This window comes from Balaenoptera acutorostrata, chromosome 5, assembly GCF_949987535.1.
Source record: "Balaenoptera acutorostrata chromosome 5, mBalAcu1.1, whole genome shotgun sequence".
Lineage (NCBI taxonomy): Eukaryota > Metazoa > Chordata > Mammalia > Artiodactyla > Balaenopteridae > Balaenoptera > Balaenoptera acutorostrata.
Window position 1 is genome coordinate 42,364,426 of NC_080068.1, and position 25,139 is coordinate 42,389,564.

At 37.1% G+C, this 25,139-nt stretch overlaps 1 protein-coding gene across 3 annotated transcripts in view; it reads right to left on the reverse strand.

The window, feature by feature from the left end:
* The window catches only part of CDS1 (CDP-diacylglycerol synthase 1), a 107,641-nt gene that overhangs the window by 16,895 nt on the left and 65,607 nt on the right, over positions 1 to 25,139 (reverse strand). For all 3 annotated transcript variants that reach the window (XM_057547047.1, XM_057547048.1, XM_057547049.1), the window contains 5 exons: positions 18,237 to 18,334; positions 15,717 to 15,856; positions 5,064 to 5,122; positions 3,244 to 3,326; positions 1,340 to 1,427 (listed from right to left, as the gene is read on the reverse strand). In XM_057547047.1, the coding sequence (XP_057403030.1) occupies positions 1,340 to 1,427; positions 3,244 to 3,326; positions 5,064 to 5,122; positions 15,717 to 15,856; positions 18,237 to 18,334 (468 nt within the window). The remainder of the gene's footprint in view (positions 1 to 1,339; positions 1,428 to 3,243; positions 3,327 to 5,063; positions 5,123 to 15,716; positions 15,857 to 18,236; positions 18,335 to 25,139) is intronic.

Consider the following 25,139-nt stretch of genomic DNA (forward strand, 5'->3'; position numbering starts at 1 on the left):
ATTGTCATGAAGTAGGAGTTGACTCAAATTCAGAAGTACCTGCTGATTATTTTAAAGATAGCTCATCGAATTAAATTGACCCGTATCATATTGATTTAGGGGTTAACTTGCTTAATTACATCTGCGTATATTATACAACTAATCCAGCTTGGTACTTCACTAGAAATTGATGTTCAAAATCAGACAGTGAGATTCTTCTACAGCCTCTGAGGGCTCCTAAGCCAACAACTTCTCAGCTGGTATAAAAGCCTTGACTACTTCACTTGCTCTTGTGCTGAAATAAGCTTTAGAGACTTTAGAAATGTATATAGCTTGTTGGCCAGTATCCCCACAGCTCAGCTTAACGCTGTGTGCTGGACGCCTATGTGGGGAAGAATTTAAGGAAGGTGTTTTTTGAAGGACAGGCTGTCCACGCACTCCTCTGGGAATGATAAACTATCCTTACATCACTCTGAACAAAACAGGTTTTCTATCTGAACAATTGTCTCAGTCCCTCCATAAATGCCTTCATGTGATAACATCAAAATAGCCAATTAATGCATTTGTCAGAATGTTATAAAAGACTTTGCCCAATATCTGAACTGAGTGAATCCTATATGTAGCCCCAACGTGAAAAGCTTTTTTATTTTTATTTTTAAAAGAAATCACTTCTAGAAAAAGGTCTGTTTTTCCAGGAGGAGTTGGTTTCTTTCTTTCTTTCCCAAGATGGGAACTGTATAAATTACTTCATTTTCTTCTTTGCCTCCACTGACTGTGAACAGAACCAAATCTAAGGCAAAACCACAGGGTCTCCTCATGTGTACTTTCCTGTCCCTTATCTTCACTTTTCCTTATCACTTGCATCATTCATCAGTGTTTTACTGTAGGACCTCAAATTTTTTTTTTAAAACAAATTTGGGTATAAAAGTCTTACAAATGGACATGAGTATGTGACGATGGTATAATATACACTCTCAAACAATCTGGTGAAGGAGGAGATAAATGAGATGGCTTGAGAGGAAAGCAGAGTCAAGGACAGGCCTGTTTAGAGGGTTGTTGGGAAGCAGAATAAAGAACCGCGCGACAGCCAAGGGAAAGAAACCAGCAAAAAGATGACATGAGCCTTCATGGGAGAGGGGAAATGACGGAGGAGCCAAGAGAATACCTGATGAAGAACCCAGATGGAATCACTGGGAAATACAGATCACTGCCTCTGCACCGTGGCTGCTGAGGGCAACTAAGGAAAATCAAAGCACCTCGGAAGTCAAAAATGTGCAACAGCGCCAAATTGTTGGGAATTTCTCCAGTGGCTAATCTTTTAGGTTATGGTCAGGGTTTGCTTGTGGTATTTTTCCATTACCTTAATTAATGGAGTTCTTCCAAAAAAAAATCCAAAAAGGTAAGCAGTTATGTCATTGCAAATAACACTTGATATTGGAACAAGGAACCTTAAAAAAAAAAAAAAAAGCAGAAAAAAGTCCATATGATTATTAAGTGGCAACTACTTCTACAGGTTATGACTCATAATGAACCAATGCAATAACCCTTTGGATTACATTGCAGCCTAGCCCAGAACATAGCATGTACTAAAAGATTAATTAATAGACACAATAAATACCAACCAAATTTGCCCATTTAGCAATTAAGCAGAGCAAAATCTATAAACATACGAGAAGAACATTGCTAATGAAAATATTCAATAATCAACTTAACTTTAAAATTAAACAATCAATTTCTATAGCTATGGACTTTCAAATTTCAGTTTTATGAGGAATGCCAACCTAAAACTGTCACTCGCCATCTGGCTCTACAAGGATTAGGTCACTAGCCACTGCAGTCGCTGACCTCCAACACACCCTGAAAGGAGTTCAGGGCGGAGATCAGGAATGGGGCACTGTGTGCTCTGGGAAAAAACTGGCAGAACAGGCCTTCAGAGAGTTAGATATTTTTGGAAGATGATTTTATGAGCCCCATTACTTACATCTTCTTATACCTAGAAAAGCACTAAAATCATTAACGGAGGCATCTGGTCCTCGTGACCAGCAGCAACCTTCTGCCAAAATGTGTGCTTGATGGCACGTGCCCCCTTCACTAAAACCATGTATTACTGACCTCCCCTCCGACCTCTTCGCAGCAATCCCTCAGAGCTATCTGAGACGCTGTCTCCCAGGCTATAGTCCTCATTTGGCTCCAAATAAAACTTAACTCACAACGCTCACATTGTGCATTTTTTTCAGTTGACAGGAACAAGTTACAATGGTATAGAGAATTTTTTAAAAACAGCCTTTCAAAAGAGAAACGAGTCATTTGTTCAGACAGAGTATAATCTGATAAACTTACACCAAGCTGTTAATACAAACTCTTTCAGGAAAAATTATCAATTTTAATACTATCTTAGCCTGTAGTTGCATTAAACCCTACTAACTGTACAGAACCTACTAATTTCAGTAACTGCCTCCCATCAACTAAAATTTTGTATATGGAAGACCATCTTAAAATGATTCCAATTGTTTACACACACATACATATCTTGGTTAAAAAAACACAAACCTGAAAAAAAAAAAAAAACACAAACCTGTCAAGGGAACAAATTTATCTTGAATAAACCCATCAATTATAGAAGATTTTAATTACTGTATTTTAAAAGAATGTGGAGAAAATATAGTCAGATTTCTTAAAATCTTAAGTTTTTCTCCATTCTTATTTTTAATTTATAATAATTGTTACAATTTAAGCTAATTTTTAACTGATAAAAATGCTTTCTGAATCTGCAACCCACTGCTTATATAGCAAGTAACTCCAAATACCTGAAATCTGGACACCAACTCCTATTATAAAGGCAGAGTAGAACTTACCCAACTTTCACATTGTTTGCTAAAAAGCAAACTTTCCCTTTTTTCTTTTTTTTCCTTTTTTTTTGCATCCCACATAAACAATACACTCTCTTTAAACGCAATTCTTTGTTTTTTAAAAAAAAGTCATATTAAGGTGTAGTAACACCTGAAAATGTAATTAATTGTTTGGCGCTTTTATGAGGACTTCCTGCATTTTATTTGAAACCCAAATAAGGAAGTTTTCCAGTTGTTAACAAAGCATTTGTCTTCAGTTGTCAAATAGTAAGCAAAACTCAGTAAGCTATTTTAATGGAACAGAGCAACAACAAATAGTACATTTTAGTAGAAATCTGTAAGACATTGTCCAATGTAAAAGAGCTTTAAAAGTGCTATGACTTAAATATAAAGCAGCATAATACTGTCCCCTTACCATATCATGCCTTCAAACAGATTTTGGATGACAAGATGTGACTGAGTAACTGTTATCAGTAAAGTGACATGAGTCCATGCGAACTGTTAATAGCACAACAATACAACAATTAGTGAACACAACGGATCAATGCAGCCCACAAAGCAATTTTGAAACACAAATTTCTAGCATGACTGTTGGTCACATTTCATATGATAAGGTCATACAAAATAAATGCCGTTAGTAAATTACATTCATTTTGGTGCCTACTGAGATCTGAAAACCATAAACACATTTAACAAAGTAACCTTAATTTATACACAAATGGAATGCTAATAATACTGAGATACACTAAGTTTAAAAAAGACAAATTAAAAAATAAACCATAATCTTGAATCACGAGATTAAAATGATAATGAGAAGTTTATGGTGTTGCTATGGCATTTAGATAGAAGCTAAAACTCTACTCTGGCTGCATTCTCTAGTTATTAGAAATGCTAAAAACGATTTTTCTCTGAGTTCACTATGGTACCATTTTCCCATAAAGAGTTATTTCTAACTTCAAATGATTCAAACCAGCAGGGATCAATTGCCCTTAAACTCAATCTTTTCATACTTGAAAGTTGATCTTCACAGCTCTGTGCAATGACAGTACTCCATTTCAGATTTTCAAAGACCTCTGTGTTTCATCAATTCCATCTAGCCTGAGAGATGGCCACTTTAACTACTTTTAGCATCATTAGTATGAGCAAATTGTGAACAAAAAGCGCTAATATTCCTATGTACTAGTCTCATAATTTTTATTGGAAGTTACGACTTTTCAAAATTCTTAGGATTTTGATTTATTCAAAATAAACCTATTTTCCATTTCAGCAAAAAATACATTATATTGGTTGGTTTTTTTTTAAAATTTTCATCTGCTTAAACAATCCAATTCTCTTCTACCCTGATTGCTTCCAAATGCATAAATGATTTTTTTCCAATAGGAACCATTTATATTTTCATGGCAGATTCTATTATTTCTAATTTGTCTTGATGGTTTCTAGATTTTCACTGAGAATTTCACTCTTCCCTCTCAAGACCCCCAGAAATTAGAAATGTAGGGAATACTACAATTTCCCAGCTATGGCGCTCAGCAGGATGTCTTAATGGGAAAAAGCACAGCATGAAAAATAGGAAATATACCCCAAATCCAAAACAAGACTTACTAATACATGAATTCACAGATCTAAATACTACATTTTGCGTTTTACAGTCTTATAATTAGCTACTTTTAAGGAAATAGGAGAAGGTCATCATGTACAATGATAAACTTCAGAAAACACTGAACACTGTTCAATGATACACTGAATGAAATATCTTTGGCCACAAAGAATCATGTGACTGTATAACTAACCAAGCTGTTATAACTGTATAACAGCTGCCAAGAAAATGTAAGCTCTGTTCCCCTTATGCCCAGGCTAAGAGCAAGTAAACATAGCTACTTTCCATACAAAAAAGATGGTAGATGTATGTTTCCAAGATTTACTAACTGTTCAGGAGACTGTGGAAACACCTCAAATTTCTACAAATTTAGGGAACCCAAATACTTGAATTTAACTTTACAGCCTTTGAAAATATTCAAAGAAAAAGTTTTTAGGAAAACTTTGGAAACAGTTAAAATTTTTAAATCCTCAAAAAATTTTCAGCTTCAAATTTTATATATAATAGTAATCCAAAATTCAAATATCCCTCACATTTAGGCAACTAGCAGATTACATTATATCCTCTCACTATAGAAAAAAATAAAGGTGAAGGTTTTTATTACATATAGTGACTACAGAATAATGGTTAATACACACCATATAAAACTGCAGACGATAATGTTTCTTCACCAAGCTCAGCACAAACATGCAGAAACCTGTTCAAGAACAAAAAAACATGGCTTGTATAATTTGTTACAAAGTTTAAGATTCACTGAGCTCATATAAGCCAAATGTCTATACCACATCTAGCTATACGTTAGCTACTCACTCATACGCTCTCTCTCCTGCTCTTCTATTAAGCATTTTAAGTAAAAGTTTCTCGAGGGAAATGATCCTGTATTCTCCAAAATGCCTAATATAGTCCGTGGCATAAATTCAATAAACATCTCCTGCATTAATTAAGTGAATTAGTCCCTTGCTAATGTGTGGACATGGAAAAACAGATCCTGAATTTCAGTTCACTAGAATTTATTTGCTAGTCAATCCATCAAATGTCTGCGTAGAATGTTTCAATCTCTATATAATATAAAAATTAATAATAATTATTATGTCAGCTGACATCTACTGAACACTTACTGTGTTCCAGGCTCTTGTCTAAGCATTTGATAAGCATTAACTCATTTAACCCTTCCAACCTTCCTATGATGTAGGTACCTATTATCATCTCCAATTTACAGATGAAGAAAAATACACAAAGGACTTTATTTACTGGGGATCACGGGGCTAGAAAAGAGTTAAACCCTTAGATCCTAATGACTCTCAAGAGTCTCATGGTTCCATAAACTATCATCAGCAAGATTCAGGTTAAGAGTGATGTGAAATTTCTCAGACCCATGTTATAATAATTACAGTAAAACATAATACTGTTAATAATTTCATGATGTACAAACAGTATTTGTGTTTCTGTTTATATCCTACAAATTTATTACCATAAAATTTTACTAAATAAAAATTCTACCTAATGAAATGAAATCTAACAATTATATACTAAATAATGGGAGGCAATATGAAGCACTTTTTGCCTAATATATCAGTAAAGTTCTAAAGATAATTATTTTTTTTACAGAAGTAGATACTGGAAATGCATAAGCCAAGTTTAATTTCAGCTAAACAGCTACCCATGCATTCTGTTCTGCAGTATCTTTAGAGAGTTCTCTAAGATAGAAAACGAACTGTCACCTAATCTATCCCATATGAAATAAGTACTAGACTTTGTATATCTAAGTTATACTGACCAAGGCAATTCTACCCACTAGAGTAAGCAAGGTTGATACTACTCTGACCAGAGCAAAGAATCAAACAGCAGCTGCTGGCAGCTATTTTTTGATGACCGATTTGTAATGTCAGTGTAAAGGATGATGATAAAGGAAGAGAATGCACACTGGCTCCCAGATCCTACCTCACCTCCTATTTGTCACCTATAGAATCTAACTGACTGAACTGCAAAAGAAATATGGAAACATTCTCTGAGTAGAGGCAAACTGACAGCCATATGTCACTTTCTTGAGAAAAAGAAAGGAAGCAAGGTGGGACAGGGGGAGATTAAAACATGGAATTCAATTTCAAACTTACAGAACAGTAAATAAACCTATTAGATTCATCTACTGTTAAAAAAAAAAAAAAAAAAAAAAAAAAAAAACATGGAATTCATGGCACTGAAATTACCAGTAGCATAAAAGACCTCTTTAAAAATCATTGCCTTTAAATTTCTCTTCAATAGCAGGTAGATTTACTTTTTGGCTTAAGGAATAATGAAATTTCTATGCTGCTTTATGCCATTGGTCCATGGTTAAAGGTGAATGTAGATTGGCCTTGGTTCAGAGGCTAATGGGGTAAAAGCAAAGCAGAGGCAAGACAGATGCCTCTGGAACCTCCCCTTCTGTCCAAACGGACCTCTCTGGCTCTCCCAGCGCAGCCTCAGGAGCCTCTCAACATCATTAACTATGAATTACCTCTTCACAAATACTAGTACAACACGTTTGGTGTGTCTCTTTCTTGAAATTATATAATACCATTCACCCGTAAGCATTTCTTCAAATAAAATAACCAGCAGACTTATTCAATACTTTCCTAATGATGATTTTTATCCAGGACAGTCTTGGCAACTCACTTTTACCTGATCCAATTTCACTGTTAAATCAACCAGTAGCAATGCAGCTGTTTAGGGTGTTCTAATAAAGGATATAATTATCTGACTCCTAGATACATTAAAAGAATACAGTTCTCTGAATGTGGAAGAGGAGGATGTAAAGTGTTTTCCTAGCATATCTAAGGTTAAATATTATTTTCAAAGAAAAAGAATCCAAGAAAGAAACATAAGTTTACTTTTTCATTCACAACCATCTAGCTATGTGTATATTTTATGTTTAACCGTGTAAAAATACATACACGCTATATTTCAATAAATCTATGGAAAGGATAACTTTATACATTTAGATCCATAGTTTTACTTTTTCCCCAATTAACAAAGAACATTTGTACGGTTATATTTCCAATTAAAATCATAGGATTTGGGCTTCCCTGGTGGAGCAGTGGTTAAGAATCTGCCTGCCAATGCAGGGGACACGGGTTCGAGCCCTGGTCTGGGAAGATCCCACATGCCGCGGAGCAACTAAGCCCGTGAGCCACAACTACTGAGCCTGCGCGTCTGGAGCTTGTGCTCCGCAACAAGAGAGGCCGCGACAGTGAGAGGCCCGCGCACCGCGATGAAGAGTGGCCCCCGCTTGCCGCAACTAGAGAAAGCCCTCACACAGAAACGAAGACCCAACACAGCCGAAAATAAATATATAAATTTTAAAAAAATCATAGGATTTGTTACAGTATTGTAAACAAAAGTATTCATTGAAAAAGTTTTCTAACATACAGTTCTTGATATACAATTATGTTTAATTACACTTACTGATCACCATTTATATAAACAGCACTGTGGTGTCCATGCAAAGATGTGTATATCCCATTGCCCAGTATCAAGGAGTTCCCAGGTGGTTAGGGAGAGCCAGTTACCCAATAGATTACAGACAATTATATTCAAAAAGAACAAAAAAGAATGAGATTTCTAAAGCAGTCAGGAGAAGTGAAGGGGAAAAAAAGACATTGAAAAGTCCAAAAGATGGGATAGAGGAAATTTCCGAAAAAATGGACAATCAAAAAATATTCATGGAGCACTTTAGATGCACCAGACACCAGATAAAAAAAATGGATAAGATAGTCATTCCACTCAAGGAGCTCATAATCTAGCTGAAGAGACAGGAAGATATGAAGAAATAATCAAGTTATTTTTAAAATTTCTTATTGGTGATTAACCAATTCAGTAAACACATGCTGTCCTTAACTCAAAAAACAAACTAAGATGGACCCAGGATTAAATACTGGAGCTTACTGACTCATCCTTTACTCTTTCACATGGCTGTATTTTTCATTACACTCCCCTAACTAATCAAACTCCAAAACATTTCAAACATCATGTTCAACAAATTCAGAAGCACACTGCATTATGTGTGCCCATATTCAGCCACTAGAATACAACTGAGTTGTTTTAAAAAAGTTTGAACATGCACTGTAGAAATTCACACAAACCAACCATTATATTAGCTAAGATAGAGAAAAGTTTTCTCTTAATCTGCATGGTGAGTTTAAGGTATAGAACAAGACTGATATGTGTATAGATTCTAATCATCTTAATTTAAAAACTGTAAGTGGTTTTGAAGATACAGTCCTTTATGAACAGTTGTTTGTGACATCTTTCAAAGATTTCATCAACATCCTTTGAGATAAAAGATATTCAGGATATTTGGGAAAAAATTCTTAATCATGCATTAATTTTCGCTATAATTTAATCTTATATGTCCATTGATTTTTCTTGAATTCAAAGTATTATATTCAAGTCATAACTTACCCTTAAGGGTTTTTAAAAAGAAGTCAAAACAGTTAGCCATGCACAAATACAAGCAAAAACAAAACAAAACAAAACAAAAAAAACAAAGCACTAAACTTAATACGCCTTTAATATGCCTATCACTGGTTGGATAAAGAGATCTTAAGGTGATGATATTAAGGGTCCAACATCTTAAGCTTATTCACCCATCATTACTAGACATGTAATCACATAGTTGCTCTGGTTTCTAAAGAGCCCCAAATCCAAGGCACCAAGATCTTTTTAAAATATATCGAGACTCTAGAGAAAATGTTGTTCCTATAATTTTCTTTTTGCTATCACTCAAATTCATTTTACAACAAAATTATCTAAGTGTCAGAATGACTTCCAGGTCCTAGTCAGTGAGTCATCTGGTATAATATTAAACAAGTCATTTAATGTGGTGGGCCTTGGTGAGTGGGTCAGACCTGGATATACATACATTTTATTTTAATAAAATTCAACGTCAATGAAAGAGCTTGCGTTGTCTCTGCTTTTTAAATCTGCTAAGACCTATAAAAGTCATTTGACCACTGCAAAACTAAAATTTGGACAGGACCCTTGGAATGCTGTTTAACGAGAAGAATTCCAGAGATTTTTATCAGCATAATTTGAGAGAAAGGTACAAATATCTCAACAGAGCACACTTTCTATTTCCTCACTCCTGTTTTAAAGTCTACCTTCATTTGCCAGACTAAGCTCATGAATGTTGCTAATCACTTCAAGAATCACCAGTAAGGCCTCAAGACCCAAAAACCAAAACACTGATGCTGAAAAAAAATCTCTCTAAAAAGCACTGTGCGTGGATGTACATGTTCTCAGCCTCTTGATCATTCATCTAGTAAATGTGTGTTGGGAACCTAAATGCCAGGCCCTGTGCTAGGCACTGGAAATTAAAAACACAAGAGAAACACAAAGTGAGTGCTTATGGTCGTTTAACAGGACCATATGTAGGACACATGTAAAATGATAACAGATATAGAATACTATGAATAATTTATATTGGAAGTTTCATCTCTTATCCCAGTAGCTCCTAGCTTACTACAAAGTTGTGTTTTACAGAAACAGACTCACAGACATAAAAAAAAAACTTACAGTTACCAAAGGGGAAAAGCGGTGGGGAAGGGATAAATTAGGATTTGGGGGTTAGCAGATGCAATCTATAAAATATATATGAAATAGATAAACAACAAGGGCCAACTGTATAACACAGGGAACTATATTCAATACCCTGTAATAAACCAAAATGGAAAAGAACATGAAAAAGAATTTATATATATGAATCACTTTGATGTATACCAGAAACTAACTCAACATTGTAAATCAACTATACTTTAAAAAAAAAAAAAAGTTGTGCTTTAAAAATACATTTGGGGCTTCCCTGGTGGCGCAGTGGTTGAGAGTCTGCCTGCTAGTGCAGGAGACACGGGTTCGAGCCCTGGTCTGGGAAGATCCCACATGCCACGGAGCGGCTGGGCCCGTGAGCCACAGCTGCTGAGCCTGCGCGTCTGGAGCCTGTGCCCCGCAACGGGAGGGGCCGCGATAGTGAAAGGCCCGCGCACTGCGATGAAGAGCGGTACCCGCACCGCGATGAAGAGTGGCCCCCACTTGCCGCAACTAGAGAAAGCCCTCGCACGAACCGAAGACCCAGCACAGCCAAAAATAAATAAATAAATAAATTAAATAAATAAATTTAAAAAAAAAAAAAAAAAAATACATTTGTAAGACTGTAATAATGTCAATATCCTGGTGAGATCTTAAACTGTAATTTTTCAAAATATTACCATTGGTGGAAACTAGGCAAAGTGCATAAGGGATTCTCTATTATTTCTTAAAACTACATGGAAATATATAATTATCTCAACAAAAAGTACATTTCAAGCCAATAATTTGGCATACAAAAGCAATTTTTCATAGACTATCATAAATAGCAGTTGGTTTCTAAGATCAGCCCACAGTATTTTAATTTTCTTAAAAGAATTTTTTGGCCATGCCACGGAGCATGTGGGATCTTAGTTCCCCAACCAGGGATTGAACACCCGCTCCCTGCAGTGGGAGCTCGGAATCTTAACCACTGGACCGCCAGGGAAGTCCCGTAATTTTTTAAAATTTATAACCCTCTTGGTATTAAATATAAACCTCAGGCAAGGCCTACATTATATTTAGTATGAATTAGAGCAACAGGTTCCTATCTTGTCACCCTATTAACGTTACCCAACTCATCCTTCATTTAATTACAAATCTGGTTATATCATCTCTTAGCTTAAAATCCTCCAGTGGTTCTCCTGGTATAAAGCCCAAACTCTTCCCACAATACACAAAGCTTCTCAAGATGGGGCTTCTGCCTACCTCTGCAACCTTCACTGCCTCTCACTGGTCCCGAACATGCCACCCTCTCTCGTTCTCAAGACTGTACAGCTGTTTCCTCCTCCTGGAATGCCCTTTCCTACTGTCCACCTGGCAAACACCTGCTTGTTCTTTGCTTCTCACGACACCTGTCATCTCTTCTTCAAGGTGTTCTATGGCCTTCCCACCCCAGCAAAGCAAGGCCCTCCTTCCCCTTCTTTATGCTCTTAGAGGTCCTTGTTCACATTCCAGCAATGAACTAGGGGACATGTGTCTCAGCAGTTGCAAGACCCTGGAAGGCATGCTACCAGACTATTTCCCTTTGTATCCTCAACACCATGTACAGTACTGGCACTTGGAAAGCACTCAAATGTTTGTTGAAAGAACAACACTGATGACTTTCAATAAGCTTCCATGATTCTATAAAAGAGCAAGTGGTAAGCTATGTCCATGGTGGAAATCAGTTAGAAAAGAGAAGAAATACTGATTCTGTTTTATAAAAGTAGAGTCAGAAATTTTAGGGAATGAAGAAACAATGACTGAAAAGGGTTGGTTGGGAGGCTATCATGTATACAATGTTATAAAAAGAAACAAGAAAGAAAATAAATTACATCGTCTTTACCCTCTCAATTGAGAAGTCATTTTCAAGTATAAGTTAGAGCAAATGCAAAGCAAGGAAACAGTAGTTGCCTTATTTTCTGACACGCTACCCATCAGATTTTGCAGGATGCACATCAACACGGATGTAACTGCAGTTACGGAAAATGTGAGATAAGTTTAGATGTGCCAATATAAAACCACAAATAAGCTATATCAAGTGGGAAAAAACAGGTGCAGGATGGTCTGCTCTCATTTGTGTACAAAAATGAGGGAAGGAGGATATAAACATACAAGCTTGAATACTCAAATAATGTCTGAATAGTGGTAGGAAGCCCCTGGAAAGAGTAAGTAAGGCTCTGAGCGGGGAGGGAGATATCACGGAATACTCCTTTTCAGCCCGAATTTTTACTGTGGGAATGTATTATGTTTTCATTTTTAAAAACTAGTTTTAAAAAACCATCCTAGGTAAGGACTCTTGAGATGCTTGTCTTTTGGTGCCCTCCCTATTCAGAACTCAGGCGTGGTGCTGAGAGAGCCAAGCCCCATGGAGAGCCCACACTCGGGTGCCCGGGTCACCAGCCAGCACTAACCATGCCCGTGAGAGTGAGCCACCTTGGACGTCTAGCCCACTTAGGACACACATGAGCAGCACTACCGCCATCTGATTGCAACTGGAGGGGAGGCCCTAAGTTAGAACTGCCCAGTGAAGCGCAGTCAATCCACAGGACCAGGAGAAAAAAATTAGTTGTTGTTTTAAGCCAAGGGAAAAATAAAATACTAATCAAGGATTTCTGTTTTTAAATGGCCGATTGTTCATGTATTACATTTCTTTCTCTTCCGTCCTGGTAGCCCACTAAATCATGTTAAAAGAAATTAAGGCAAAAACCTACAGAGCAAAGAGAATTGAAGAAATGTCAAGGAAAAAAGAAGAAAAATGGCTACAAAATTTGGAAGCTGGAAAACCGACTGGATGACTTTCAGCAGATCTGAGAAATCAGGGACAAGTAGAAGTATTTTCTAGAGAAAACTGAACAGGAAAGGCTCACTGGAAGGCAAGGTTAAGGCTTGGGCTTCTAAACTAGAGGACTAAGTACAAGTCTACTACTAGTAAGTGGAACCCTAGCCAAAGCAGTCAACTGTGAGAACAGAACAAAGATATTATCAGAAATGTATGAACATAAAACATTTACCTTCTAAGCACATTTCATAGGAAACTATTAGAGGCTATGCTGCAGCAGAATGAGGGTGTTATCCTAGAAATTGGAAGACACAGGAAAAGCCAAATCATGAGGGGACAGCTGACAGCAGGCCTACAAGCAGCCAGTCCAAACAGGAACAGGAGCCCAGACATCCCTGGGATAAAGGTCACCAGGAAAAACGGGAACTAATCAACTCTCTGATTTCTGTGAACATCTGAAAAAATGACCAACAGACACGGGACAGACTCAAAAGGAAAATTAAGGATTCCTACACAGAAATTTATGAAGGTGGAAAAGAAAAGGTAAAGAGCAGCTATTAAGGGCAGGAAAAGCAAAAAGTTGTAAAAGAATGGAAATGTAATCAAAGATACTATTTGGCTCTATAGGAAGTGATACTTTAGGTACCTATTTAATAATATAAATAATGACAATAAAAAACTGAGTATGGAGAAGAGAGAGAGGTTATTACAGGAAGTCAATAGATAATGCCTAAATAAAGAAATAGGCATATTACTTAGAAAAATGAAAACAATCTGCAAGTGTTGGGGTGCAGGGTTATCGTTTACATTAACAATAACATTATCAGATTCTTTTGACATTATCAGATTTTTAAACTAATGGACATATGTTAATGATTTATATTTTAATTAATCACAATTTTACTATTAAGTAATTGTAAGAATAATTATATACGAAATAAAGTTATTGTTATTACAGACACTTTTCTTGCTAATAAGAAGTCTTGCCAGTAAAAATAGACTAAGAAGGTACAGTATGCTTCTCTCCTGTAATAGTAAAGAATCCATCCCAGAATTTACCTTACATTTAACAAAATGAATCAAATGTGTTTGGTAAGAGAAACTATGCAAACTTTCTTTCTACCATGAAAAAAAAAATGTCACAGATGAGGTTTAATGAACATAAAATCAGAGTCAAGCATATTATTCTCCAAAATTTTAGCTGTTAGCAGTCATAATTAATCTCTCTATAATCATGATTCTTCTAAACAGATTAGAATTTAAAATGAAATAACTACCTTAGAATGAATAACTTCTTTTGCCCTTGAAAGAACAAAAATACTTTTCAATATCTATTTCCAAGAATGAAGATATCTACATTCAATATCTATTTCCAAGAATGTAGTTTAGACATATCATTTATAATTTAAAAAAATTAAGTAATGGACTGAGAAAACTGGACTTAACAAAAAACCTGAATGTAAAACAGGCAATTTCTTTGGAAAAATGTAGGTTCCCCTGCCCCAAAAATGATTCTCTGAAAATTACCATTATCATTTCAGATTGTATTTCATTCTCTGGCTTCCTAGAATCAGAAATAAAATAGAGACCAAGATCTGCCGGGGTGTTTATTAAAATTGAACACCATGAAAAAGATTATAATTACTGAATATAAATGACATACTTTTAAAGGACTGGACATTCTTCCCCACATACTCTGTATATTTTTTTGTTTAATGAGAAATGGAAGTCATCCATAGTGTATTCAGTTTCCAAAATTGTATTAACTGGAGAAGAATTTATTTATGAGAAACTCCTAACAGCCAAAACAGTAACTATTAAAAGCTAAAGTGAAAACTCACATATAAATTTCATTTCCTCCTTTAAAAATGGAAATAATGATAATGATAAATACTTAAATAGTACCAGGTACTGTTCTAAGTGCTTGACAAAGAAACTGAGGCACAGGTAAATTAATTAAATTTCCCAAAGTTTATTCAGCTAGTAAGTGGTGGAACCAGGATTCATACTGGCAATCTGATTTTTAAACAGTACATATCTAAATCAATTTCTTAGAAATTTCTTTTATGATTGGTAAACTTTAATGGAAAACAAATCTATTAATCCTAATGTTATCCTAAGTATCTGATTTTTTTTTTCCATAGGATTTAATTTATTTATTTTCATTTATGGCTGTGTTGGGTCTTCGATTCTGTACGGGGGCTTTCTCTAGTTGTGTCAAGCAGGGGCCACTCTTCATCGCAGTGCGCGGGCCTCTCACTATCGCGGGCTCTTTTGTTGCGGAGTACAGGCTCCAGACGCACAGGCTCAGTAATTGTGGCTCACGGGCCCAGTTGCTCCGCGGCATGTGGGATCTTCCCAGACCAGGGCTCAAACCCGTGTCCCCTGCATTGGCAGGCAGACTCTCAACCACTGCACCACCAGGGAAGCCCCTAAGTATCTGATTCTTAATCTAAAATCATAAAAACATGTGGCATAGCCTACTATAAACAAATATGTATATTTTATATATACATATATAAATGAATATATAATAAACCATGTCAGGAAAACTAAGTACCTCAAATAATTCTATATGAAAACTCTATTTCCTAGGAACAAATAAAGCAATACATATGTGAAAGTTTCTTTGTAAATTATACTTGGTAAATAACCCATATATTTAAAAGGGCCTTTCCTATAATTTGTGAAGAAAATTTTCAAATATATGGAGTGACTATTAAGCAAGTACTTTTTTTTAAACCACCATTAGGGAGTGACTACTGCTTAAGACTGTGATGAAAGAAATAGCTTTATATATGAGACATTTTAAAAAGAGAAGCTGGATTAAAATGTAACAAATAAAGGATGTTATAAATTTAAATAACAAATAAAAATAAGCATGTAACATATATTGGCTACACATCAATAAAGACTTTTTTCCTTAACTTACCTGCCAGATAGAGGGCAAATGATATAAATCTGTGGTAGCGAATAAGGAACTGAAGTTGCTCTTCTCTTTGAACAAATGTAGCAAAATAATCAGCTACAGTCTCTCCATAGAAAAAGTAGTTTACACACAGTAGAAAGTACCTATAATTTTAAAACAATTAGCTTCTTTAGATTTGAAATTTTTTTCCCCTCAAACTCAACAAAACTATTTTCTACAGTTTGATGATGACACAAAGTTCAAAACCAAGTTGAGAAGACCAGTTCATGATATATTCCACCAAAGTGCTTTTTTTCCTGTTTTAAGCTTAATTTCAAACTTATCAGTCAACAAATATTTACTGAATAGTTCATGCCTTTATTTAGCTCAATATCTAAACGTCAGAGACAGATAATTAGGAAACAATGTAGAAAATACTAGACATACACTCACTCACTCTCTCTCATACACTCTCAGACACACACACACACACACACACACACACACACACACAGCATTAAGTTTATAATGAAAATTCACTCCCAGCTACTCACAGCTCTAATGCTTTGTAAAGATCCTAAGCCAAATTCCCACCTGCCCTAGGGAAGATCAACAGGAAAAGAAGGTAGAGGTAATTTGACCTGTAACCTCCACCCTCCTGCCCTGCACACACTGGGGTCTTGCCCCCTCTTCTCAATGCTCCAGATGCACTCTAGTTGAGCAGTGACTCAAAAGGGTAGCTGTGGGGAACGGAGCTAGCAGCAGGTAAAAATCTCTGGGAAATACTTTAAAAACTTGATAAATGGCCTGTCCCTTCTCCCAGTTCTGGTATATCTTTGTCCCCGGGGAGAAGTTGAACCCATGAGATTTTGCTGATGGGAGCATGTGTGAGCCAGAAAAAAAGGCTGAGAAACACTACCTTAGGGTTCCTCCCGACTCCTCCTTAGAAGGGCAGAGTCCTAGGCAGCCAGGAGGGCAGCAGAAGACGAAAGGGGTGGTGGTTTCCCTCTGGTTCTCATGAATGGAATTACACCCCACTGTTCCCAAAGGGAAGTATTTTAATTTTTATCAGCTGTAGTTTTCTCTCTCCTACAATGGAAACTGTCTGTGTCGCCTCTGTAAGGCTGTCAAAGCCTACTCCAGCCACCAATCCAACTTTTTGGCCACTACTCCCTAATAAATACACACCTTCTGCTCAGGAGGGCCAGGAAGATCTCACCATCTGTGGCACATGCCTCCTGGGTCCCACATCTGAAACCTGATGGGTGCTGCTTCCCCAACCCAGAACACTCTTCTCCAGCCAAAGCCTGTCTTTATTTCAAGTAACAGTTTCTCTCACACGTTCTCCATGAAGCCTCTACAATCACTGGAGCCCATCTTGACTTACACATTGCCACTCATGAGGAAACTTTCCAGAAGGAAAAATTAAGTGTTAACAAAACCAAGAAACTGTTTTCAACCACCGTAAACCCAAAAAGTGATTTGTTTGTTATAATAAGACACTGGCCCCTCTGGCTGATACTAATCAAACAACTATATTCAAAGACATGGCCTGTTAGGCTAATTATGAACTATCATATTATCATGTTTCATGGTCAAGGTCCTGATACCTAAGAAACCTAGAAAGTTTTAAAAATGTATAAAGCTTTAAATATTAAAATTATTTGGTGATTTTTATTTACTAATTTTACATGCATTTGTACATATACAATGTTTCAGAGGCTGGTAACTGCCCTGAAATATTTAGCAGGGTGCCTTACGCACTGACCCCAGCGTCTTCCTCTTCCCTCTGACTACTCTCCTTGTTGCATGTCACAGGGCCCAGGGCCTGGAGGAGACCAAACCAGAAGCAGCAAAGGTAAGGCCATCCCTCCTCTCACTGCCCTGTCCCCCCCACCCCGCCCCTCTGCTGGCATCCTGGGGCCTATGGGGGCTTTGGAGAAGGTGGGCCAGCCTGCAGGGGTGGGGATGGGAGGGGAGGAGGGAGACAGACATTCAGCTTGGGCTTTCCCATCCTGAATAAACCACTGATCACTCAAAAAAAAAAAAAAAAAAAAGACCAAAAAAGACAAAACAAAACAAAAAAACCCGTAACTATTTTCATATCTCATCTTCAAGTCCTTGTAGAAATATCAAATTTTGTGTGTGGTCTCATATCAACTGAGGGGAAATAAGGCAAAAGATTACACATATTCATAACATTTTACAAAACGAAACTTTCTGTTAAAATTGTAATTAAAAAGGATATAAAAATGTGTCGAATATAATGCTGAGGTTTTTAAAAAGAGCACAAGAATAGTGTTTATATTCAATTTAAATCAGGTATCTCTACAAAGAGTGAAAGATGTGAAAATAGTTGTGTTGAAATAGGAGAGTTACAGGTAATTTCCTTCTTTCAAAATTCAATTTCATTCTTTTAATTTATATTTCTTTAAAATCAATCTATAAGGTCAACCGTATAGATACTGATTGATCAGGATGCTTCCTTACAAATTTTGGAAAAGAATCAGATTTTCATATCGGAAACAGTTTTAAGTCACTTACCAGCTTAGTGTTCTAAACCAAGGTAGGTCATAAGAATGATAGACTCTGTACCCTATAGTGATAATTTCATGGAAGCATTTCACTTGGATGCCTAGAACCTGAAACCAAGAGAAAACATTAACATACATTTCTCAATATTTACATTTATGCTTAGTTATTTAATAAGTAGCTTGTTGTCACATGTATTTTAAAAATCTTCAGCCTACCCACTTTTAGTTAGTCTAAATATCAGCAGCAAAAATTCAATATTCAACTTCTCTATAATCAAGTGATATCCCAAAGAGGCAAGCAAAACAATGTTTTATTCAAAAAGTTTGAGAGATCCTTCCCGGGGTAGGAGGTGGCATTGTAGTTTAGAGTTTGAGGGGTATAGTCTGATTGGGATCACAGCTGACTAGGCTTTATCTCTCATTACTGCTTCATTTCTTGTGGTTGTCCATCTCAAAATGGACGGTCTTTCTGTCCATTTTGTTTCTTGAGTTATCCTAGGAAAATGATCAAAAGTGAAAGTTTGCTTGTATATATTTTTAACCATACAACCTGGTATTCTTGCCACGGATAAAGATACTATCAGGACAAATGGCTAAAATATCTTTACCCAGTCACCCAGGGGTTTGGGCATGAGCTTTTCATTCTTCCCTCCAGGCCAACTCTCCCACAGCCAGCTACACACATCTCTGATCAACCCAAGCAGTGCTTCCTTGACAAATTATAAGCAGCTTTCTACATCTGCAGCCCCACTGGCCAGTCAAGTGAGTCCATGCGGTTCTGTCTGCCTAGCGCCCAATACACATGCCTAGTAAATGGGTTTATATTCAAGAATCCCTTTTTGATGGTCTATGTAGCTGTGCTTCAAACTGCTAAATCCACCAATCTGGGTAAAGGTAATTTCTGAGACTGTAGCATCATATCCAGTGTTTGGCTTAAGACAATTCCAAGACTCAAAGAGCAAATGGCAAGCTGAACACTCATCACCATAAACTAAGAGATTCAAACCTTTGTGAATATAGCAGACTAACTTTTTCAACCTCTAGAGAATATACCCAAGGGCTTGTTTTTGTACAACCCTGGAGTTAAGAATGGATTTTATATTTTTAAAGAGTTAAAAATAAAAAACAAAGATTATATGACAGACACATACATATGTGGCTCCTTAAAGCCTAAAATACAACAATCTGGTCCTTTCCAGAAAGAGCTAACCAAAGTCTGCCAAAGAATATACTTTGGGATTTCTTTTTGAGATCGCCACAAATCAGCTTTCCCAAACCTACTGCCCAGGATATTCTTAAGCTCTTTTTCCCCACTATACCTACATGTCCAATGACATACTTAAAAAAAGTAGTTGTGTCCCCTCAGCCATACAGTAAGAAAATATTATGCCAAACTATTACAAATAGTTCTTTTAAGAAAAACTCATAAATGTGTTATAATGTAAACACAAGAGGAAATTTAAATACTGTCCTTCAGGGGCTTCCCTGGTGGCGCAGTGGTTGAGAATCTGCCTGCCAATGCAGGGGACACGGGTTCGAGCCCTGGTCTGGGAAGATCCCACATGCCGCGGAGCAACTGGGCCCGTGAGCCACAACTACTGAGCCTGTGCATCTGGAGCCTGTGCTCCGCAACAAGAGAGGCCGTGACAGTGAGAGGCCCGCGCACCGCGATGAAGAGTGGCCCCCGCTTGCCACAACTAGAGAAAGCTCTCGCACAGAAACAAAGACCCAACACAGCCAAAAATAAATAGATAAATTAATTTAAGAAAGAAAAAAAAAATACTGTCCTTTAAATAGCCTTTGTGTATAACATCAAGTCATTTTTTTAACAATAATAGTCCGAGAATGGGGACAATGCTAGATGTTAAGATAAAATGGCTAAGTCAAGCTATTTATAGAACCAAGGGCTTTTAGAATATCAAATGAACTGATGCTACTTCTATGAATACATTCGTTCAAGAGCAACCATTAGAACTATATATGGTGTTTCACTGAAAGAAGAAAAAAAGAATCTTTAATATCACACACATATATGTATATGGTTGTCACTTATAGCTTACCAGTAGAATATGGAACTGCTCGGAAAATAAAAAACAGGGAATTCAAAATAATAGACTAAGAACTGGGTGATCACACAGAAACTGATACGCCATGCCATCAATACTGGCAGCAATTCATTGGTAGGACTCTGTTGGCCCGATTAATGTGTTATGAGCATTAAAAACAACAATCGATATGTAAATACCTACTCTGCTAGTTACTGAAGATTCAGAGAAATAATACAGGGTTTTTGTTCTCAAAGAGGCATAGTCTTTCAGGGAGAACACACACAACTACAATACCATGTGGAAACAGCCACATGGATATAAGCACAGGCAGACAAAAAACCTGTGGTAAGGGTGGGGATGGGCCAGTTGGGGTGAAGGAGAAGGATGTACAGAGTCATGTACATAGGAGAGGAGGAGGAGGATGTTAAGGGAACTACAAGTAGTCCAGAGCTGCTGGAACACAAAGCTGGGGTGAGAAGTAGAGAGAGATGAGTCTGGTCACAGTGCCACAGGAAACAGCATGAAAGGCTGCACAAAGGAGTTGGTGCCGATCATGAGAGGACATGATCAGACGTGAATGTATGGGGATAACAGAGGTAGAAAGAACTAACTGGAGAAGCAGCAAGAGAAGCGACAGTAAGGCAGGCAAGACACCACCATCCAGATGAGTACGGATAAGTGGCAGAAGAGGGTGAAGTATAAGGAATGAGAGACATCAAGAAGGTAGAACTGACTGGATTTGGTGCTTGAGGAAACTGGGGGGCTACGGGAGAGAGGGGAACACAGGACAACACCAGGGAAGGCTTGGAGAAGTAGATAGAGTTATGCAGAATGGCTGGTGATAGAAGTTCAGATTTAGATATGTTGAGCTGGAACTATGTGTTATACAGATAAAAGTGCCTATTTTCACTCTGGGAATCTATTTGAAGAAAATAATCCTGCATATGAAAAAGCTTTATATTCTAATATGTTTAGGATAATGTTATTCACAATAAAGAAAAACCAGATAGATGGAGAGATATACCATGTTCTTGGATTGGAAGAATCAACATTGTGAAAATGACTCTACTACCAAAAGCAATCTACAGATTCAATGCAATCCCTATCAAACTACCACTGGCATTTTTCACAGAACTAGAACAAAAAATTTCACAATTTGTATGGAGACACAAAAGACCCCGAATAGCCAAAGCAATCTTGAGAACGAAAAATGGAGCTGGAGGAATCAGGCTCCCTGACTTCAGACTATATTACAAAGCTACAGTAATCAAGACTCTATGGTACTGGCACAAAAACAGAAATATAGATCAATGGAACAGGATAGAAAGCCCAGAGATAAACCCACGCACATATGGTCACCTTATCTTTGATAAAGGAGGCAAACATATACAATGGAGAAAAGACAGCCTCTTCAATAAGTGGTGCTGGGAAAATTGGACAGGTACATGTAAAAGTATGAAATTAGAACACTCCCTGACACCATACACAAAAATAAACTCAAAATGCATTAAAGACCTAAGTGTAAGGCCAGACACTATCAAACTCTTAGAGGAAAACATAGGCAGAACACTCTATGACATAAATCACAGCAAGATCCTTTTTGACCCACCTCCTAGAGAAATGGAAATAAGAACACAAATAAACAAATGGGACCTAATGAAACTTGAAAGCTTTTGCACAGCAAAGGATACCATAAACAAGACCAAAAGACAACCCTCAGAATGGGAGAAAATATTTGCAAATGAAGCAACTGACAAAGGATTAATCTCCAAGATTTACAAGCAGCTCATGCAGCTCAATAACAAAAAAACAAACAACCCAATCCAAAAATGGGCAGAAGACCTAAATAGACATTTCTCCAAAGAAGATATACAGATGGCCAACAGACACATGAAAGAATGCTCAACATCATTAATCATTAGAGAAATGCAAATCAAAACTACAATGAGGTATCATCTCACACCGGTCAGAATGGCCATCATCAAAAAATCTACAAACAATAAATGCTGGAGAGGGTGTAGGGAAAAGGGAACACTCCTGCACTGTTGGTGGGAATATAAATTGATACAGCCACTATGGAGAACAGTATGGAGGTTCCTTAAAAAACTAAAAATAGAACTACCGTATGACCCAGCAATCCCACTACTGGGCATATACCCTGAGAAAACCATAATTCAAAAAGAGTCATGTACCAAAATGTTCATTGCAGCTCTATTTACAATAGCCAGGACATGGAAGCAACCTAAGTGTCCATCATTGGATGAATGGATAAAGAAGATGTGGCACATATATACAATGGAATATTACTCAGCCATAAAAAGAAATGTAATGGAGGTATTTGTAATGAGGTGGATGGAGTTAGAGTCTGTCATACAGAGTGAAGTAAGTCAGAAAGAGAAAAACAAATACAGTATGCTAACACATATATATGGAATCTAAGGAAAAAAAAAAAAAAGGTCATGAAGAACCTAGTGGCAAGATGGGAATAAAGACACAGACCTACTAAAGAATGGACTTGAGGATATGGGGAGGGGGAGGGGTGAGATGTGACAGGATGAGAGAGTGTCATGGACATATATACACTACCAAATGTAAAATAGATAGCTATTGGGAAGCAGCCGCATAGCACAGGGAGATCAGCACGGTGCTTTGTGACCGCCTGGGGGGGTGGGATGGGGAGGGTGGGAGGGAGGCAGATGCGGGAGGGAGGAGATATGGGAACGTGTGTATATCTGTAGCTGATTCACTTTGTTATAAAGCAGAAACTAACACACCACTGTGAAGCAATTATACTTCAATAAAGATGTTTTAAAAAAAAAAAAAAGAAAGAAAAACCAGAATATAACTTGAACGTCTAAAAATAACACACTGCTTTAAATAGCTTATGATGTACTACATTTCACTGAGTAGATGAAGGTATTAAAGCTGACGGCTATAAAGACCGTGGAGCAACACAAAACATTCAATATTTAGTTTAAAAAGGATACAAAATTTTAGTCACACTATAATTACAATCACGGTTTTTAAAAGAAAAAAAGATGAAAGGAAATACATCAAATGGCAGTATTAATTGAGTTTTGGTGGTTGATGATAGGGTTGGGGTGATTTTTTTTTTTAATTATCTATTTTCCAAAGTAATTTCAATATACTTTTATAACTCTCACAGTGGGAAAAAAACTAATGCACTATTTAAAAATAAGTTAAATAATGTGAATTAAAACAGTTATTATAGGAGTTCCAGGAAGGGGTGGGGGAACCTCTTATATCTTTTATATGTTCACATCTACCTTTAAATCAAGATATGCTTTAGCAACTCCATCACTTAAAAAGTGTGATTCCAAGCTGTGACTGCAACAATTAAAGCACTATAAATAGAAGGTTGAAGGAAAAAAACTCCTTTTATTTTAAGGAATATGAATATGAGTCCCATCTTAAAATAGTAGCTATCATTCGCTAGAAGTAAGTTTTTAATAAAACTCTCTTGAATTCGTCATTTTTGAGTGCTGATGTTATAAGGCAAATGCAAGCTAGGTACAATGTGTACTTCTCAAAATATAAATATAAATGACCTAGTCAGGGTTGTGAATGTAAATAATACCTTAAAACACAAAAAAGTAGTATCAACTGAGTACCAAGTGTGTGTATATCCATCCCTGTTCCCTTAACATAAACATCATAAATACAGTTGAGATGGATGAAGACAAATAATAAAAGGAGGAACACTGTACATATCCCCAAGAGCAGGCCCTCGCTGTTCACTGCTAAACCATGTTCAGCACCCAGGAAATGTGTGATGTTCGTCACGAATGAATTTCTCCTTCTTACTTCTATCACTTTGGGCTTCAAGTGTTTCACACTTCTTTAGATATAAAGGCTTTTATACACAGGAAATCCTTTGCTGTGAAAGTCCTTCCTCCAAGGTCTCCCCTTCACCCCAGTGAATCCTACTCAACTTTCAAGATCGCAGTGCAGACGTTGGGCACTGGATAAAGTCTGGAAAGTCTCCTGGCTCCCCCCTTTGCTCTCATAGCATCCAATTCTTTTTTTCAAATGCTTATTGCAGTTTATGATTACATATCTGATCAATTCTTTAATATGTAGACAGTAGGCTCCATGAGGGCAGACACAGGTGCATTTTTCTCAGCACGACTGCATCATTCCCCAGAACTGCCTGGCATGTAGCAGGCATCCTGAAGCATGTGTTAAATGAATGAATTAAAAGCTGAAAAAATGTGTCTGACTTCATAACTTGTTGGGCTCCCCATACACAACAAAATCCCAAACTCCCAGAATGGCTTTTGCTTGCCTCTCTCGTCTCATCCCTAGACACTCTCCACATGTATAACTCACAAACCCCCCAACGGACCACAATCTCTCCTTACTACACCCCTGCCCCTGATATCCCCAACTTGGAATGCCCTCCCCTGTCCAGTGCTTCTTTCTGACTCAGCTTTCGCATCACCTCCTCTGGAAGTCTTCCCTCATCTCTCTCTCAGACTGGATGAGGTAATTTTTTTACTGTGCTCTTCCAACAAGATCTATCATGGGGTTTATTCCACTCATTTACTACACCATTTATTCATATGGTTACTTACATGTCTCTGCCATTAGAATGAGTCCCTGGAAGTCAGGGATCTAGCTAATAGTCATATACGTTGAAGTCGTGTGTGTGTGTGTGTGTGTGTGTGTGTGTGTGTGTGTGTGTGTGTGTGTTTCTGTTCTACCTAATGCTTGGTGCAATGTCTGACACAAAGTTGTGTATCTACTGAATATCACGTATACTTGATACACACTGAATGGCCAATTTGCAAATGCAAAAGATTAATCTAGGTCATTTCATGAACCAGAAGATGCTTAAAAGAACT